The following is a 14248-nucleotide window of genomic DNA, read 5'->3' as shown; positions in this document are numbered from 1 at the left end:
GCAATAGCAATAGCACGTAGACTTATAGACCGCTTCATAGTGCTTTTACAGCCCTCTCTTAGCGGTTTACAGAGTCAGCCTATCGCCCCCAACAATCTGGGTCCTCATTTTGCCGCCTCGGAAGGTTGAGTCAAGCATTAACCTGGGGAGGTTCGAACTGCCAAACTGCCGGCAGTCAGCAGATTAACAGAGTTGGAAGGGACCTTGTAGATCATCTAGTCCAACCCCCTGCCCAAGCAGGCGATTCTACATACACCATTACAGCAGAAGTAGCCTGTATCACGCGCTCTCCATCGCTGGAGGTTTTTAAAGAAAAGATTGGACAGCCACCTGTCTGAAAGGATAGATGTTCTCCTGCTTGAGCAGGGGAGATCAGGGGTCACCAACCTTTCAGACCTCAGGGACCACTAAATTCATAATTTTAAATCCCGCACACCACTAATATGACCACTTTTTAAAGATAAATAGTATTTAGTGCAATATAAAAATGCATATAATTTTTCGGTAGACCATCAAAATTTTATCGCGGACCACCAGTTGGTGACCACTGGACTAGATGATCTCCAAGGTTCCTTTTGGCTCTCTATTCCGATGGATTGATTGATTGGCTCAGCCTTTGCTTTAAACTTTCCTTCCAATGTCTTAGAAGGGGAGGTGCAACAAAACAAAGAAATGAAAAGCTTTCTTTGCTCTTTTGAGTGTCTGGCTTGTCCCCAGGAAAGCAGTTCAGCAACCAGAGGCTCCTTGCTTACCTGCAGCTGAGAAGGAGTGGAGCGGAATAGACACCGCTGTGAGGAAGCCGTCAAGATGGACATGTTGAAGTCAGGCGGAAGGTGGAGAGGAGCTCCAGACCTTCCTGCAGCTGAGCCCGAGGAGGGCAGGGAGGCCGATGCTGAAGCCAGGCGGGAAACCATCCCCGAGGAGGTCGAGAGCTTCCGCCGCTTTTGCTACCCGGAGTCCGTGGGACACCGGGAAGTTTGCAGCCACCTGCAGCAGCTTTGCCATCGGTGGCTGAAGCCTGAGAAGAGCAGCAGAGCTCAGGTGGTGGACTGGGTGATCCTGGAGCAGTTCCTGGCCATGCTGCCCCCAGAGATGGCGGGCTGGCTCAGGGAGTGTGGAACGGAGAGCTGTTCCCAGGCAGTGGCCCTGGTCGAAGGCTTCCTGCTCAGCCAGGTGGAGGAGCGGAGGCAGCAGGCGAGAGACTCGATCCTCCTGGGAGGATCCCCTTGGGATATAGTTGTTCTGACCGAGGCTTTCCAAGAGCATGCAACAAACTCCTTGTCCCGACAAAAATCTCTTTTATTAATTTACTGTGGATTCTGCTCATTCACATCTAGCAAAGTCTTTCAAGGGAAGTTTTACAGTCACAGACCTTAACTGGCTTGGAAAGCTGCCAGGCCGATATCTGCAAAACTTGGCAAGGAGTCTCGGAGAGTCACGAACCAATTAAGCAAACTAATTGTCTCCTGCAAACTCCACTCCCCTTTCGCTCCACTTTTATTTCCTCTTGGAGGGGGCATTCATCATCCACTGTGGCCTTATTCCCAAGTTGACCCGTGTTCTTTAACTGTTCCCTTCGTCTGGCAATTCTGTGCATGCGCACACTGGAACAGGCTCCAGCTGTTTGTCTGCCTCACTGATGTCTGACTCTGAAGGCAGCTGATAACTGGCCGTGGCCCCCTCTCTGCCTCCGACACAGAGCCCTCATCAGATCCTTCCACAGACTCCAGGACTGGCCCATGTTCCTCCCCAACCTCCTCACTGCCCGAATCTGCTGCTAGCTCCACTGGCTGCTGGCGGGCCACAACAATATTGTCCTTTTACTGACTTGTCCACCTCAAATGCACTTTGTAGTACTCGAGGAGACTTTGGTTTCCCTCCATTTCATCTCCAGTGTGGTGTTTCCCAATCCAGATTATTCCACAGGAAGGAGGATTTGCATCTTTACCTATGGATATAAAATAATCCATCCTTGAAGGCGTAGAAGACTTCCCTTGTTCCAATCTTCAGTTGTTTTAACTGTTGTCCTCCTGTGATTCTGGCTGTTATTTCAGATGCAGGAGCCCTTCACGAAGGCAGTTTTGGTACCACCTGAAGGAAGAGAAGGTCTTTCCGGTCCCTCAATGGCGCAGCTGTCGGGAAAGATCCTGGAGGAGGATCCAATTTGGGTCACGTTGCCACGTAAGTGAAGGTTGGTTCTTGAGGGCATGGAAACCTTGAAGTGCTTTCATTTGTGTGCTGTTTTTACACACACGTTTTGGGCTGGGGTTAGTTTATAGTGATTCTCTTTTACCTCAATCGCAGGGAGCGGAAGGCTGTTGATGGAAGTGACTGAAACATCTCTACATGGTGAGGCAGACACAGCTCAGGTAGGAGAGCTTCATTAAAGCACAGAAATCTTTGGGGGGAAATGGGGAAAAGGAGAAGAACCAGCTAGCATGTTGTGAACAATGTTCACTATAATTTTTTTTCAGTGCGTGCGGAAAAGTATAGTGTTTGAGCGGCACATTTTCATGCCTGAGCACCTGAATTTTTTTTTTAGCCATAATTGCCATCAGAGCAGATGTTAGGGAGGGGGACAAGGAGGAAAAGGGTCCCCTCCCTCTCCCTCAGACCCCCAGGAAGGAAGGAAGGGAAGGGAGGGAGAGGGAAAGGAAAGGAAATGGGAAAAAAGGAAAGGAAAAAGGAAAGAAAATGGGAAAGTAGAAAGGAAAGGAAAAGAGAAAGGAAAGGAAAAAGGAAAGGAAAAGGAAAAGAAGGAAAGGAAAGGAAAAGAGAAAGGAAAGGAAATGGGAAAGGAGAAAGAAAAGGATGAAGAAGGGAGGGAAAGGGAAGGGGAAAGGGGAAAAGGAAATAAGGAAAGGAAAGGAAAAGAGAAAGGAAAGGAAATGGAAAAGAAGGAAAGGAAAAGAAAAAGGAAAGGAAAAAGGAAATGAAATGGAAAAGAAGGAAAGGAAAAAGGAAAGGAAATTGAAAAGAAGGAAAGGAAAAAGGAAAAGAAAAGGAAAGGAAAAGAAGATAGAAGAAGGACTGAAAGAGAAAGCAAAGAGTGGAATGGATTGGTACTGCTCAAAAATCAAGTCTCAAGATCCCGTGGACCCCTTTTGGCTCAGGCAGTCCAACTCCACACTGCTTCCCTCGCTTCAGACGACGCAATGCCTGAGAAACCCCGGATGTGCAACCAGAGAATCGCGTTTTCCCAGGAACCGATGAAGTCCCAGAGGACCAATGGGAATTCTCCCTTCTGCAGCGTCATCGGTCTCCGGGCAGAGTCTTCCTTGATTTCACCAATCACCAGATGGAGGAGAGAGTTCAGTGCAGAGAGAGAAGGGAGGGGGGATATTTTCAGTCATATTTTAAGACATTAAAAAAATTGCGCGGCAGTTTGAAACTTCTGTGCGGTGTTTTCTTGTTACGTGCGCGGCCGCACAGCCACGCAGCTTAGAGGGAACATTGGTTGTGAAAGCAAAGAGTCATTTTGATTTCTTTACTTTTATAAAACCATTAGTAAGACTACTCAAAAGGGATGCGGTGGCTCAGTGGCTAAGATATGCCAACATGTCTCTCTTAATAAAATGGAAGTTTCAGGAAAACTTTGCCTTGGATTCTGATTTAATTTTGGATGATATTTGGAACGCTGACAGACGTGGTGGCTCAGTGGCTAAGGCGCTGAGCTTGTCAATCAGAAAGGTCTGCAGTTTGGTGGTTTGAATCCTAACGCCACATAACGGAGTGAGCTCCCGTTACTTGTCCCAGCTTCTGCCAGCCTAGCAGTTCAAAAGCATGTAAAAATGCAAGTAGAAAAACAGGGACCACCTTTGATGGGAAGGTAACAGTGTTCCGTGTGCCTTTGGCATTTAGTCATGCTGGCTACATGAACACGGAGACGTCTTCGAACAACGCTGGCTCTTCGGCTTTGAAACGGAGATGAGCACCGCCCCCTAGAGTCGGGAACGACTAGCACCTATGTGCGAGGGGAACCTTTACCTTTAAGACTACTCACTGTGTTAATAAACAAAGCAAATTACAACACAGAGAATTGATTAGCATTAAATAAGTTACATAAACACATCGGATTAAAAGATGTTTATATGAGGTTTGCATTTATGCAAGAGGATTGCTCTTGAAGAAGATAATATCTTTGGGGTATAAAAAAGAAATGAAAGGTTTCCAGGTGAAGCATGTCAGACAAATACACTTAGTTCTTCTGAAGACAATTTGCTCCAGGAAGAAATTCCAACCCTGCAAATGGGTCACGGTGCCTCTCCTTCCTCATGCGTCTCTATGATTCCATGTTCAACCAAGGAAAGGCTTTCAAAGATGGCTGCATTGTTCAACTCCAACCTAGAGATTCCAGTTCCATCTTTGTGCGCTTGTGAATATTTCAGAGTGGTAGTGAATCTTTCAAGAGGCACCTGCCAGTTAGGTTAACAGTAACAGAGTTGGAAGGGACCAACTCTAGTCCAACCCCCTATGAGAAGTGATTAGGTCAAAAAAAGAGCATTTTCTCTTTTGCAAAACTTTTTGCTATTTAAGATATATGAAATATGAGACAGAACAGGATGTCTGCTGAGGACCATATCCTTTGAATTCCAGGATTCGGTGTCCTTTGAGGAGGTGGCTGTGTATTTCACGGAGGAAGAATGGGCGCTGCTGGATCCCAGCCAGAGAGCCTTGCACGAAGAAGTCATGCTGGAGAATTTTAGGAATGTGGCCGCTCTGGGTAAGGGCCTTGCTTTGTTTTGGGCTTAGTTAATTGTGGGAAGTATTTTGTGGTAAGTGCAAAGGAAAGAGCACTTAACTAGAATATGCACAGGAAGAAAGTGTCCTGTATCTCTCTGACTTCTGTTCCTCATAGCCACCCAGTTTCCTAGGTTACCTAATAACCAATGGCAGTTCTCATACTAGCTGTTTGATCAAAAGGCTCTCCTTTGGCTCTGAGTGAATCATGTGTAAACTCCCTATAGGGCTGAGAACCTTCGGCAGCTTTTTAAAAAATGCTGTTTGGAAATCTGGAAAGATTTAAAGAAGCCACTTGAGTTTAAATTTAGTGCTGGACTAGGCAGATGGCACACAACTTCTGCATAAGCAAACTCATATTTTAACATTCTTGCATTGATACCATATTTATTGGCAGTTTAGCATCTTCTGAACATTCTCAACACATTTAAAGTTTCCTTTCATTAGTTTATAGCTTTTCCAGTCAATCTTCCTCCTGGTCCTTCTACTCGGTGGCGTGGCAAACTGTGAGGAGGAGGAGATCCCAAAAGTGCTTTTTCAAGAGGAAACTGGGTTTCTGTTTTGTTTTGTTTTTAAAAAAACATTTCTCATCAAAGAAGCTTCTTCAGCTCTGGATGGATGGTGAGGAATGGAAGGATTTATATTTCTTGTAGACAGCTGGTCATTTGCATCCTTTTAGAGAGTCATTAAGGCCACCTGGAGATTTATCTGTGTCATCAGGATCACCTGAGTAGTGTAAATGGGAGTGGAGCCTTCCTGGAACTGAAAGGACTATGTGTTGTAGGTGTGGAACCTTCTTAGAACTGTTGAAAGGACTGTGTTAGTCCTTTCAACAGTTCCAAGAAGGTCCCACACCTATTTGTACTACTCAGTTGACCCTGAGGACACAGATAAACCTCCAGGTGGCCTCAACTCTCCAAAAGAAAATGACGAGCTGTCTGCAAGGAGTATAAATCCTTCCATTCCTCACCAGCCAGTCAGAGCTGAAGAAGCTTCTTGGATGAAAAGCAAAACGTCTTCAAAGAAGAAACAAACTCCAGTTGCCTCTTGGAAAAGCAACTTTGGGACAGTCATGACCTGGATGACTGCATCTCTTAGAATCCCCATAGACATATGAGGAAGAGGTGGTGGGGAGGGGTGGGGATGAGCCCAGCAGTGTTAGAGCCCGTTGGCTGTGTGGCTTGAAGCCAGCCAGTGGCAGGAATCCCAACAGAAGGAAGCTGTGATGGATGCCAAGGAAGAAGAATATAATCACACAGAGGTGGACAGGAAGGAAGGTCCGTTAGAAGTGGAATTCAGGATTGTCTTCCTCTTGGCCATGCTGTCCTGGGTGACCAAAAGGACAGAGATGGGAGGGGGGATAGGTCGGGGGCGGCTGCTGAAGCTGAGGCAATCCTACAATCCCCTTGAAAGTGGAAGAACTGAGGCTGGAGGACGATCTGTACAGCATAGGGCAGTGTTGGTTAACCTTTTCGGCACCAAGTGCCGAAACTGGAGTGTGTTACTTTGTACACACGCCGGAACCCAGAAGAGAGCAGCTGGCCGGTGCACATGCACGCTGGACCACATGACTGGTGTATATGCGCGCAACAGAACCCGGAAGAGCAGCTGGGGATGGCACGCGTGCCCACAGAGAGGCCTCTGCATGCCACCTCTGGCACATGTGCCATAGGTTCGCCCATAGGGCATTACCAAAACTACATTTGCTATAATATACATCGGCATTGAAGAGGCGCACAATTAATTTAATTCTTAATGGCCCCTTGCTCCCAATCATTCAGTCTTTGGATAAAGATTAGTTTTTTTTTCCCATAAGGACAGAAAACAGAAAAACCTGATAAAATTAAGAGGGAGTAGTTGCAGATGCACTAATAAAAATAAAACAGAAATTTGGTTCCTTCCAGGCATACGAAGAGGAACTCAGTAAAATCTTAGATCCGTGATGGGGAACCTATGCCATGCGTGCCACAGGTGGCATGCGGAGCCATTTCTGAGGGCACGCGAGGCATTGTCCTGTCAGCTCCAGCGTGCATATGCACGTTGGCTAGCTAATTTTCGGCCTTGATTTTCACCCCTTTTTCTTCCTCCACAGCTTTTCCTGACTTCCAGATTGCGCATTGGGCTCTTTCTGGCCTCCAGAGGGTCTCCGGGATGGGGGGGCGTTTTTGCCCTCCCCAGGCTCCTAGAAAGCCTCTGGAGCCTGGGGAGGGCGAAAAACGGACCTACTGGGCCCACCGGAAGTTTCTGGCCTCGCAGGGCCTCGAGGGGGTGGGGGGTGGCATTTTCGCCCTCCCCAGGCTCCAAGAAAGCCGTGTGCGCATGTGCAGGGCAGCGGGGGGGCATTAAATTAGGGGGGTGGGCACGCATGCGTGTGCATGCTTTTGGCACCCGAGGCAAAAAAGGTTCGCCATCACTGTCTTAAATAGTCCGAAATAACAGGTCCAGCTTTTTTTCTTCTATTGGAAATTTAGTGACTAAGTTTTTCTTTCCATTTCAAAGGTTATGGCCAGAAACAAAATAATTATAAGGAGACCGGGGTAACCCGATTACACATGATCAGGTCTGAAGAAGGCACGCTTGGAAACCAAGAGGCATCACAAAGGAGTAAGAAAACCTGCATATGGAAGGGAGGGAAGAATTCGCCTTCTTCTGAATATAATGCAGTCCATGACTTCCCAACCCAGCCAGTTCAACAACGAGAAGATAAAGGAATATATAATAGATGTGATGAGAGAGGCGACAAGAAATTTGATATCCGTAAATACCAGACTGAAGAGGAACAAAACACATATCAAGAGGGTGGGAAGCGTGTCAATCATATCTCTTCCATTAATTTACATTACCGGTCGCATCTGAAGGACACGCCATATGCATTTATAAATTGTGAGGAAAGTGTCAATTTAAGCAGTCATCGTATTTCTGATAATAATGAAAAACAGCGTGAGTATGAAGAGGGCTCCAATAAGAAACAGTTGCTTATTTTACCCGCAGAAACTCCACCAAAGGAAAAACCATACAAATGTTCGCAGTGCGGAAAGGCCTTCACACAGAGATGTAAACTTACTATACACGAAAGAATCCACACAGGGGAAAAACCATATGTGTGCCTGGTCTGTGGAAAGACCTTCACACAGAGATGTAAACTAAACATACATGAAAGGATCCATACAGGGGAGAAACCATATATATGCCAGGTGTGTGGAAGACGATTCAATCAGAGTGGCCACCTAACAAGACATAAAAGGACCCACACTGGGGAGAAACCGTATACGTGCCTGAAGTGTGGAAGGAAGTTCAGTGAAAGTTCAAGCCTTGTGATGCACGTGAGAAGCCACACGGGAGAGAAACCATACATATGTACGGAATGTGGAAAGAGCTTCCGTCAAAACAGCGTCTTTGTTTGCCATAAAAGGATCCACACCGGAGAAAAACCATACAAATGCACGGAGTGTGGAAAGAACTTCAGTCAGAACAGTAGCCTTTTGAAACATAAAAGAATTCATACAGGGGAAAAACCGTACCAATGCCTGGACTGTGGAAAGAGATTCAGTGTACGCTCAGATCTTACATATCATAGAAAAATGCACACAGGAGAGAAATCATTTAAGTGTTTGGAATGTGGAAAGAGCTTCAATTGCAACCGTTACTTTATTCGCCACAAAAAGACCCACACAGGAGAAAAACCATATAAGTGCTTGGAGTGCGGAAAGAGTTTCAGTCAGAACAGTCACTTGGTCAAACATAAAAGGATTCACACGGGGGAGAAACCCTATCAGTGCCTGGAGTGTGGAAAAAGCTTCACTGCAGCCTTACATCTTACATATCACAGAAGAATGCACACAGGGGAAAAACCTTACAAGTGTTTGGAATGTGGAAAGAGTTTCAATTGCAGCAGTTATTTTATTTGCCATAAAAGGATCCACACAGGGGAGAAACCATATAAATGCCTGGAATGCGGGAAGCGATTCAATAGGAACAGTCATCTCGCTTATCATAAAAGGATGCATACAGGTGAGAAACCATATAAGTGCACAGACTGTGGAAAGAGCTTTTCATATAAAAATGGCCTTAGGTACCATCAAAGAATCCATACTGGAGAGAAACCATATGCCTGCTTGAAGTGTGGAAAGAAGTTCAGTGCAAGTGCAAACCTTATGATGCATATAAGAATCCACACTGGGGAGAAACCGTATAAATGCACAGAGTGTGGGAAGAGCTTCCGTCAGAACAGCGTCTTTATTTGCCATAAAAGGATCCACACAGGAGAAAAACCGTACAAATGCATGGAGTGCGGAAAGAACTTCCGTCAGAACAGTAACCTTATCATACATAAAATAATTCACACGGGAGAGAAACCGTACGAATGCGCAGAATGTGGAAAGCACTTCAGTCACAAAAGTCACCTCATGAGACATAAAAAAATCCACACAGGAGAGAAACCTTGTAAGTGCACAGATTGTGGAAAGAGTTTTAGCCGAAATAGTCACCTCACGAAACATAAAAGAATCCACACAAGAGAGAAACCATAACTTGGGAGCTTTCATCACACAAGTATTTTCTTTTTATAAAGGGAAAAATAGAAGTATGTTGACTATAAAGTTCAGTAGCCTTGTCAGACGTAAAGGAATCTACATGGCAGAACCATAAAAACGCCTGAAGTGTGGAAATAAATGTAAAAGAATGTTGCACTTATTTCTCATAAGTGGTTGTATTGTGGGAAGGATGCCTGGAGTAAATGGAATTACCAGGACTGGCCTTTTATTCCCTTAACAAAAAATACAGGAGAAAACACGTACCAGTAAATGGTACATTTAGTTGAGCTACATGGACTTAAATGTGCAGCGACGTGTGGGAAGGCCTTATCCATTTGGTATAAAAAGTACACCTAGGAATGGGTCAAAAAGACTTTTAATAAGGCCTATCATCTTATATCCTAGAAACATTCCACTCAGGAGAAAAACTCTAAATGAGCGGAATGTGGAAAGGATAGTGACGGTTGGACCTGCAAAATGGCCCTGACAAAGAACAACTTCATATTGTTCCTCAAAAAGGAATCATAATCATTGCCAAATAATATTTCTGATTGGTTAATCCCCCGTGAGAAGCCATTTTTCTTTGAATGTGATGCACGCAAGACATGAACGGTTTGGATCATGACGTGGCTATCATTTTGATCCCCAGAAGAGATCTCTGATTAAAATCCTGGATCTGAGCTTCACTTCTTATAAGAAGTGAACCATTTGGTTCTTTTCAGCATTATTACCAAACCAGTAATTATGACATTTTGTAATTATTATTATTTTCTTCCAACTTGCAGTGTTAATGTTCCAGCTTAGTCTAGCTTAGTTCCCAAAATAGGCCTCGGTAACTGCTGTCATTTGTTGGAACAAAAGAAATCCTAAATATGCATCCAAAACATTTTCTCTGATAATGTGAAAGAAGAGAAAAGATTGAAAGGACTCCAAAGAGGAATGCCTGAAGGAGGAGGAATTATTGCTATTTATTATTATTATATATACCAGAATGTGAAATCATAGCCACCAGTTCTTTAACTAGGATTGGTCTTCATATTCTTATGGTTTGTCACACAGTCACCCAGTTTAGACTGGATTTGGCATTATTATATTTTTGTCTCACTTTTTTTTTTACATTTGGACACCTTGAGGTGACAAATATACCCAAATCTTTACCTTCATTCGTGATACCCAAATCTCTCTTGTTTTTCCCAAATCCTGTGGAGTGGCATCGGCCAGGCTGAGAGTGAGTGATTGGCAAAAGCCACCCAAAATGTTTAGGTTGAAAATGAAATGAAAAGGTTGGCAAAGTATATTTAAAAAAAAGACTTATAAAAGAAAGAAAGCTATCAGTATACCAAATGTTCTGTGGATTTGGGCCCCCCAAAAAAGGGGGGGGGAATGAACTGAATTTTTATTTTGCTTCATTTGTTGTGATCAAGGAAGTATGAATCCCTCTCCCCATTGTGAGAATACATTGTGAGTATTTACCACCATTTAAGAGATTCGGACTGGAATTAGATTGGGGCAGAGTGGGGTTCATCAGAGAGTTCAAGTTAAGTGCCGGGAAAATAGACTGAAGCATGTTTAGCGTTGTTTAAAAAAAAAGGCACCCAACAGGGATATGATATCCCTGTTGAAGCATTTGATGAGATGCCCTTTAGAAGAAAGAAAAAGTTTGTCCTGGATTGTTCTATAGTGCTGAATAAGTAGTTGAATTTTACAAAAATGTCATGATGATGATAATGGTAAAACTGTCAAATACTCTTAAGTATTTGAATAACAGAGTTAGAAGGTCCCTCGTAGGTCATCTAGTCCAACCTCCTGCGCAAGCAAGAGACCCTACACCCGTGACGGTAAACCTATGGCACCTCTGTGGGCATGTGAGTGGTTGACCAGCTCAGATCCACGGCGTATGTACGCGCGCCACCTGCCAGCCAGCTGATTTTCTACCGCATATGTGGGAGACGTGCACGCGGGAGATGTGCACGCATGAGTGGGAGGAGCACGGGGGGGGGGTTGCAGTGCGCCTCCCCACACACTTTGTTTTTGGTGCCAGGAGGCTTCAGGGAGGGCCTCTGAAACCCGAGAGAGGCTGTTTTTGCCCTTCCGGAGGCTCGGAGAAAGCCTCTGGAGCCTGGGCAGGGTGAGAAACGGGCTTCCCAGAAGTTTCGGAAGTCCACTAATGGGCCAGGAGAAGCTGTTTTTGCCCTCCCGGAGGCTCAATAAAAGCCTCCTGAACCTGGGGAGGGCGAAAACACAAAATTTCAGCACATGAGAAAAAGCCCTCACTGCCCTATACCATTTCTGACAGATGGTAGTCCAATCGCTTCTGTAAAGCCTCTAGTGATGAAGCCACCACAACTTCTGAAGGCAAGCTGTTGATTGTTCTCACTGTCAGAAAATTTCTCCTAATTTCTATATTAAATCTCTCCTTGATCATTTTCCATCCATTGTTCCTTGTCTGGCCTTTGGGTGCTTTGGAAAATAGGTTGTCCTCCTCTCTGTGACAGCTCCTAAAGTATGGGAGCAGTGCTATCATGTCACCCCTGGTTCTTCTCTTCACTAGACTAGCCATGACCAGTTTCTGTAACCGTTTTTATATGTTTTAGCTTGGGGAGTGAGGTGGGGGAGGGAAAAAACACCACCCCCTCAGCCTGATGTTTTCCCATGTGTAAAGTTGTCTATTGGAGAGTCTTGTTATTTCCTGCGTATTAAGCATTTTCTTGTATTTATCTTCATTGCCAATGATTTCTTGACTTCTACGTCCTTCCACTTAAAAAATAAATGCTGTATCATTATTTGTATATTACCATGATTTCAAAGAAATTTTTGATACAAATATATATTTAAAACAATACAGGAAAATGCAGTAAAAAGGTGGGGGGGGTACAATATGAACAATTAAAAAGGGTGGATAACTAAGTTTGAATAACCATTTCTTATTTGAAACACAAAGACCACTCTTCTGAAAACAGCAATGTCCACATTTTAGACAGAGAGGACCACTGGTCTGAAAGAGGGGTTAAAGGGGCCATCTATGTCAAAATTGAACAGGCCTCTGTCAACAGGCCGAGAGGGATACAACGCCATCCATCTCCAGTCTACAACACAGTCCTTTCAACAGTTCCAAGAAGGCTCCACACCCATTTATAGCACTCAGGTGACCCTGACGACACAGATAGACCTCCAGGTGGCCTCAACAATTCTCTAAAAGAATGCAAATGACCAGCTATCTGCAAGGAGTATCAATCTTTTCATTTCCCACCACCCCGTCAGAGCTGAAGAATCATCTTGGATGAGAAGCAAAGCGCCTTCAAAGAAAAACAAGAAAGTCCAGTTGCCTCTTGGGAAAAAAAGCACCTTTGGGATAAGTGACACCTAGCCCTTTCCTCCCGAAAGCTCAGAAAAGGTTGATTTCACATAACCTGCCAAGGCAAAGCTATTCAGTTGAACCTTCTGTTTAGATTCATTTGATATGGACAGTAAAAATGACTCCGTCACATAATTGGTTCACCTGGGGCAGGGGTGGGTTCCTGCCAGTTCCAACCTCTTCTATAGAAGAGGTTCCACAAATCTACCGTGCCGTTTAGGACCGGTTCCAGCTCCCTCCCCCCCGCCCGTCCACCCATCATCAAGATGAAGAGCGAGAGGAGGAATTCTGGGAGTTGAAGTCCACAAGTCTTAAAGCTGTCAAGTTTGAATACCCCTGGTTTTTTTTTTCTAAAGGGTTAGGGGTGCAACTTGGCAGCTTTAAGACTTGCACACTTCAATGCCAGAGTTCCTGAGCCAACATTTTGGTTGCTAAGCAAGAGTGTTGTTAAGTGAGTTTCACCACATTTTACAAGTTGGCCACGCCCACCCATTCACATGACTGCCAAGCCACTCCCACCCGGTCACATGGCTGGCAAGCCACTCCCACAAAGCAGAAGAGGTTCTAAACAATTTTGCAACCCACCACTGACCTGGGGGATGATAGACTTCCTATTACCTGTATCATTTTATTGCAAAAAGATAGCAGTGAAGGTGTCAGACCCATTGCTGAGGATCCAGCCTTGTTTCTTTTGTTTCCTGCCTGCATCTTCCGTCACCTGCTTTTATTTATTCATTTGTTTCTATCCCGTTTTTATTCTTCGAGCAACAATAATGAAATCAAAAACCCCAAATTCATTCAAATGGATTTCCTGGGGACTGGGAAGGGGCTGGTCACTCCCGAAGCAAGGAAATGGGAAGGAAGGGGAACCCCGATCTGGTAGAGACTGACCAGTTCAGCTCCACTTTGACTTTATTTGCAGAATGCCCTTCTTTGGTTTTTCTGGAAAGAGGCTGGGTCTGGCACTGCATTTTTAGAAAGATCAACTCATCTCTATGGCAGAGACCAAATGAACTAGGAATGATCAGCCTTGTCCCAAGCTCTCCAGAGGAAATGGGAGCCTGCAAGCTGGTGACTTACCAGGGGAAAGAGAAAAAGAGAAGGAGGTTGGATCCTAGCTAAAGAGGTAACTATTTATTTTATTTATTTATTTAGTCAAGCACGTATTAGATAAAATATAAATATAAACATGATTTTGAATTCATGAAATGGATATGAATAAAAGGGAACATTAGGACAGGGACGGTAGGCATGTTGATGCGCTTATGCACGCCCTCTTTACGGACCTCTTAGGAATGGGGTGAGGTCTACAGTAGACAGTTTAAGATTGAAGATGTGGGGGTTTGTGGATGTAACAATGAAGTTAGGTAGAGCATTCCAGGCATTGACCACTCGGTTGCTGAAGCCGTATTTTCTGCAATTGAGTTTGGAGCGGTTTACCTTGAGTTTGTATCTACTGTGTGCTCGTGTATTGTGGTTGAAGCTGAAGTAGTCGTTGACAGGTAGGACATTGTAGCAGATAATTTTATGTACTATGCTTAGGTCAGACCGAAGGCGGTGTAGTTCTAAGTTGTCTAACTCCAAAATTTCAAGTCTGGTGCCATAAGGTATTCTGTTGCGA

General features: G+C 44.6%; 1 protein-coding gene across 1 annotated transcript; it reads left to right on the top strand.

Annotated features, from left to right (window-relative positions):
* Positions 1-1345: 1345 nt before the first annotated feature.
* On the top strand, positions 1346-13749 carry LOC309382798 (zinc finger protein 627-like; the record flags this gene model as incomplete). The annotated part of the gene is made up of 5 exons (XM_081934678.1): positions 1346-2181; positions 2305-2369; positions 4597-4723; positions 7240-7344; positions 13550-13749. The coding sequence occupies exons 1-5, from the start codon at positions 2055-2057 to the stop codon at positions 13747-13749; spliced, it is 624 nt and encodes a 207-aa protein (XP_081790804.1). The 5' UTR covers positions 1346-2054.
* Between the last annotated feature and the right edge of the window lie 499 nt (positions 13750-14248).

This window comes from Natrix helvetica (genome assembly GCF_964273705.1).
Source record: "Natrix helvetica genome assembly, chromosome: 1".
Classification (NCBI taxonomy): domain Eukaryota; kingdom Metazoa; phylum Chordata; class Lepidosauria; order Squamata; family Natricidae; genus Natrix; species Natrix helvetica.
Note: the sequence above shows the minus strand (reverse complement) of the source record. Positions and strands in the feature narration are given on the sequence as shown.